General features: G+C 49.4%; 1 protein-coding gene across 1 annotated transcript; it reads right to left on the bottom strand.

The window, feature by feature from the left end:
* Nucleotides 1–121: 121 nt before the first annotated feature.
* Nucleotides 122–3,818, bottom strand: LOC127343131 (transcription initiation factor TFIID subunit 7). The gene is made up of 5 exons (XM_071828301.1): nucleotides 3,592–3,818; nucleotides 1,152–1,285; nucleotides 965–1,084; nucleotides 806–866; nucleotides 122–402 (listed from the first exon to the last, which is right to left on the bottom strand). Exons 1-5 carry the CDS (start codon nucleotides 3,716–3,718, stop codon nucleotides 251–253), a joined length of 594 nt encoding a protein of 197 aa, XP_071684402.1. The 5' UTR covers nucleotides 3,719–3,818; the 3' UTR covers nucleotides 122–250.
* Nucleotides 3,819–5,498: the final 1,680 nt, after the last annotated feature.

Here is a 5,498-nt window from a genome sequence, read left to right as displayed (position 1 = left end):
AAAAAACGAGAAATCAGGGGCGCGACTGGGCCGAAAATCGCCGTCCGGATGAGAAAAACGTCGCTCGGGGGTCTCTTCGGGGAGACGAGTGGGGATGCTCTTAGAGTTGTGGATCAGCTAGTGCAGGCCCTAAGGCAACAAGCATGAGCTCTTTGTTGGTAGAGATGCATACACATTGTATTCATCTGAATCGCTAAATCCACTATGTTTGCTCAGCCAATTGGAGCGGCACTGTATATCCTGGCCGACTTCAGTTATCTGATTCATCAGAGTCGGTCCTATCGGGCTCAGCTTCTTCGCCATTTGCAGCAGGCTCTTGAGCTTCAGGCTCGGGTGCACGAGCTGGTGCAGCTTTCTTGGGATCACTGCCTTCACCAGCTCCTACTACACTCGTATTCTGGTCTACAAACAAGTTAAAGAACTTCATACTTAGATGGACTGGCATGAGGACGACGAGATGATGTACTTTTTATGATGGTTCGACAAATGAAAGCAATGCAGTCATGATAGCCAAGTAGCAGATTTCTACAAAACCTATGACTCATTGTTGACCTTTTAACTAAAGACATGCCAAGTTTCGAAGGTTAGGTTCCAAGACCTAATGGCATGTTTACGAGATTCACAACATTATCTTTAAGTTACAGGGCGAGCAGTTTTGTAAGTTGATAAGCCATTAGAAGTACAAATCTGCCAGCCAAACAGTACACAAGTAAACAAAATGACTTTCCATTTTTTTTCATTGTAATAGGGCAATGCATTTCACAAATCACGAGCATTTCACAAATCACATGGACAAAAAGGATACTGACAGATACTCCTTGCATAATACTTATAAGATCGTTCTCAACTCGGTTAACAAGATCTGCCTGCAAAAAGAGTGCACACAAGAATTAAGGCCCTGATTAACGGTGTATTTTCATCAACATGGGAAACAATACAGCTGAAGGGTAGTCAATTCATATACACTCAGGTCAGGTTCTCTGCGATAGCGTCGCCTGCGTGCATCCCTCATTGGAGGAGTAAGTCCATGCTTGTATTCAACTCCTTCTGGAGCAGGATCATCTTCTTGTCTTACCATTACCATCTGTATCAGTTCAATTTGATTATAAGGCCTAAAAATTAAGTAATGGTACACAAATCTTCAGCTTTACCTGACCGATGTCAGCAGTTTTAACTAAAAATGAATCATCATATGTCTTGTATGACTCCACAACGGCTGGGAGATCCAATAGAGATGCAGGGAAGCTCTGGTTGCCAATCATAAATGTGCCACTCCTTCCATCCTCTATAGGAGGAAAAATACCATCAATCCAGAAAGCAATAAGGATTAATAAAGTTCAGTTCCTAATATAACAATTATAGAGTAATGTTTTAAGTTGTACTCTCAAAAATCAACAGACTGAGCACATAGAAAATGCTACATCGAAAGTTGGACATGAATTAATTTATCAGCATCTGAAGTTGTATACTGATTACTAAGAGCTTGAAATGCCACCACGGTTCATGAAAAAGGCCTAATCTCTTCAGATTCATATTAATGAACTCAAGTATCTTTTTTATTAGTAATACTGGCTGGTTTCATGGCATTGTACAGATATAAGGCAGGTTAAGCATATCTGAGCCAATAAATGCAATCTGGGCAGCTTGTGAATAGGGGAATATGAACACAGACATGAATTAAGTGAATTTTTCATATCAAGTTAGTGTTGTCTGGTCGATTAGGCTGTCTGCACATATTTTGTCCATCTAACAGTAATCGGGAGCCATTGACACTATATCTCGTCCGGCGTCCGCAGGCAGGGCAAAACCCAGAATTGAGCAACTGTTAAAGTACGAAGACAGTGTAAGTTTTATGCCACAGGGCTACTTGGAGCATCTATTAACCCGTGTGAGCAGGCAAACTGAAATGTACCGTATTAATGGCACGGTAGCAGCTGTGGAACCTGCTATCTACATATTGCAACCTCTTGTTTGCAAATGTAGGGCATGAATAGGCACACCCTTAATCATGGTTGCACTTTATCCATGTTTCAGTTGCCCCTTCCGTGCACCCGCTCCCTTAGGTGCCGGAATTCTCGCCGGAGGTCTACGTGCAGGGCGCCGTCGTGGACCCGCCGGAGGACGACGACGCTGACTATGAGCCCATGGAGGAGGAGCCCGAGCTAACGGAGGAGGAGGCCCTGGCACGCACCATGGCCATCTCCGAGGCCGAGGAGCGCGCCCGATGGATTGGCCTCGAGGCGGCCATCCAGGCATCGCACCCCGCTGGAGACCTCCCTCCTCCGCCTCCCTTGTCCGGTGTGTGGCCGCCGCCGCCGAGGGGGGCGCTGGGATGGCCTTAATGTTCTTTTTCAGCTGAAATTTCAGCAAGCTGTTTTATGCTCTTTTTTTTTATGATGATATATAACACTATGCTGCTCGTGGTAGTTTTTTTTTTTTACACTGGGAAACAACCATTATTTTACTCAATAATAGTTAAGTCTGATACAAGTTTAGCAAGAATAAAATGAGGAGGATCATCTAGCATGACCTGCAACATTAGCATGCTTTGCTACCTCGTCTGCTACAAAGGTTTCTTGCACAAAATCTCTCGCTATTTTTTCGAGAACCCGCAGGAGAGCTGCGCGTCATTGTATTAAGTTTACAAGAGAAAACAATGGTCCAGTTTATGAGGGAAACCAGACCGAAAACCGAACAAATGGTGCCTTCCAGCTTACAACGCACACCCAAACTAGCACACTACAAGCACCCGCCTTGCCCCACCACAGGCCAACAAAGGCGCGACTGAGGGGCACAGGGTCTCGAAAGCGCGTAACAACCATAGCAGGAAACCTAGAACAACACAAACTGTAACACCCCAACTTTTGCAACCTTGTTTAAGTGTGTAGAGTGCAAAAATCAGGGGGAACAAAAACATTTTCTAAATGGTAAAGCAAGATGAATTGCCTTGATCTATTTGATAAGATGAATTGCCTTGATCTGCTTGCTAGAAGATTGTCTTAAGCTACCTCAAAGCAAAACCCTTCTAGTCTAGAGGTAAAACCAATTAGCAACTCACTAACTAAAACCCTAGTGTGGCCAAGGAAAACTATTTTGCTTTCCACCCAGTACATAAAACCCTTTGTCACATTCACTTGGTGTCTTCTCTTGAGGACCTCAACACATCCAGATCATTCCTACACAACCAAGTCCCGACTAGTCCAAATTTGTGTTTGAATCCAACCTTCACACCTCTAACTCCAACCCTTCCACTTGTGGCATTGTGAGTGCACCTATCTAGAGTTCATCCTTGAGATGTATTTTAGCTCAACAAGCCGTGGTATTCACGTGCTCGAACTACAGAAGAGCCAGCCATCTCGAAAAGGCCACTCAGTAATCTTCACTGTGCCTGGCTGGTGCATTTCATCAAACAGCCTACAGGCATGCTGCCAGCGAATTCCCCAACAATTAGCCGCCGCTGTTGCAGCGAAATTCTCCAACAAATACCCATCTCTATGGCGCCTCAAATCCGCAGCCCTACTGTTGTTACAACAATTTCCCGCGGAAACAGAGAGTAGAATTCGCGGAGCGCAGAGGAGGGAGAGGAGGCACCTGAGAATGAGAGGTCGAGGGAGGCGTCCTCGGGGTTGGAGGATGAGCCGGCGGCGGATTCGTTCATGAGACGCTCGATCTGCTCCGCCACGGATGGGGGCACCCGGAGGATGAGCTGCTCCTCCATCAGGGCAATCCAAGCTAACGCCCAAGATTCCGACACAGGAAAGTTCAGAGGATCGCTCGCCCCGTGTTCTGTTTATCCTGGAAGAGCTCCCTCTTCCGTCCTTTACCGACACTTGTTTTTTTTTTTTTTTTTGACAATTTTACCGACTCTTGGTGGATGCACGACGCTGAGTAGTGGGCCAGCTTGACTGACAAGGCCGCAGAATGGTTATGGGCCTGGCCCGCCAGCATGTGAACTTCGCGGCGTAAACCGGGGCTCAAGTAGGCTGGATTTGGCCCAAAGCACACGAGTTCCACGGTTCTTTCGAATTCTCTAAAAAAAACCGACCCGCGAAGGGAAATCGCAAACCTCGTCCAGTCCATCATCGAAGAAGGCTCCCTGCCTGCTCGTCCTGGCTCGTAGGAAGATGTACCGTCGATCGATGGCATCGCTCCCCCTGAGCCTTGATGAGAAATGCAGCCGAGATCCAAGGAAGACACTGCTAGCAAACATCATGAAAAGAGCCTCACCATCGTCAAGTCGCTCGTCTCAGAGAAGAAGCTGCACGGGAATCCTAATAAGAAGTGGGCGCTACCAACTTCTTGCAAGACCGCCCACTGGACACCTGCACACCACCACAAACCACCAGCGACCACATACCCCCATTTCTCGCCCAAGGTCGCGCCTTCAGCAAGGACAACAACACCACCAGCGCCACCGCGGCCCAATCAAAGATATGGGCTTTCACCGGTGAGGTAGCGGAAGGGGGAGGGAAAAGACAAACCAAGATGGCACCCCTAAGGAGGAAGACGACACGAAGAGGCGTTGGCGTCGTCGAGACTGGCCAACCGATCTGTATTTCTCCCGCTCGTCGATCCCATCGCCACCACCCCAGTCAGATCGAGAGCCGGACGCACCAGCCGTAGATCTGTGGAGTGGGGCGCATCTGGGAGAGGGAGGGGCTGACGCTTCGGATCTGAGACCAACGACCACGAGGACCACTTGGCCAAGACCATGACCCGCCGGCTCCGTGCCGCCCGCGCGGCCGTGAGGCCATCCCGCACCCACGAGCACCGCTCGCCGCCGAGTCGGCATCGCCTCACCAGTCAAGGTCGTCACCTCACGTGCTGAAGACCTCTGCGCGGGGGAGTGGCGAAGTCCCTACCGCCACCGTCCCTGGCGAGCCGACGGGCTTTCCAGACAACGGTCATTGATGGCGGTGAGGAGGAAAGGGAGGGTGAAGAGGGTTGGCGGCGGGCTAGGGTTTGGGGCCTCGGGTGTCGCCCTCAGGAGAGCGACACGGGAGGCATGGTTTTCCCTTGTTTCGACGGTTCAATTGGTCTCGATACAAACCGCTCATTTCCCCCCTCCTCACTCTCGACTCGCTACAATATTTTGAGAGTCCTCTCTCTCTTACTGGGCCACTCCGATGTCCTCTCCGTCGGAATTGCCGGACGGAGTTGGGAAAGAGATGGTGCAGGAGTTGATGGGTGTAGATCTAGGGTTAGTGTTTGGTCCTATATGGCGTTTGGCGTTGATGCAGGGAGGGAGGTGACACTTCTCTGTAGCCAGACCTCGCATTGCCTCGGCTTCTTCCTCTGCTTCATGGTGCTCCAGTGGTGCGGTGGTGGAGGGAGGCGGAGATCTCCATAAATAAGGTTGCTTCTGGTGGATTTGGTGGCCAAGACAGGAGCGGAAGTCTCCTCTCCCTTTTCATCATGGTGACGAGATTGGGGAAGAGATGCTGCTCTTCGTGAGCTGGCCGCTGCATCCGCAGCAGGGGAGCGCGAGAACTTCTCGT

Source organism: Lolium perenne, chromosome 3, assembly GCF_019359855.2.
Source record: "Lolium perenne isolate Kyuss_39 chromosome 3, Kyuss_2.0, whole genome shotgun sequence".
NCBI classification, from domain to species: Eukaryota; Viridiplantae; Streptophyta; class Magnoliopsida; order Poales; family Poaceae; genus Lolium; species Lolium perenne.
This window is presented reverse-complemented; position numbering and strand designations above follow the sequence as displayed.

What these genes read in the sequence shown, in the direction of transcription:
- LOC127343131 (XM_071828301.1), bottom strand. Translation starts at nt 3,718, where the DNA reads ATGGAGGAGCAGCTCATCCTCCGGGTGCCCCCATCCGTGGCGGAGCAG. An exon ending in AAACTGCTGACATCGGTCAG is followed by an intron (nt 1,085 to 1,151) that starts GTAAAGCTGAAG and finishes GAACTGATACAG; the next exon opens with ATGGTAATGGTAAGACAAGA. An exon ending in GCAGAGAACCTGACCTGAGT is followed by an intron (nt 867 to 964) that starts GTATATGAATTG and finishes CTCTTTTTGCAG; the next exon opens with GCAGATCTTGTTAACCGAGT.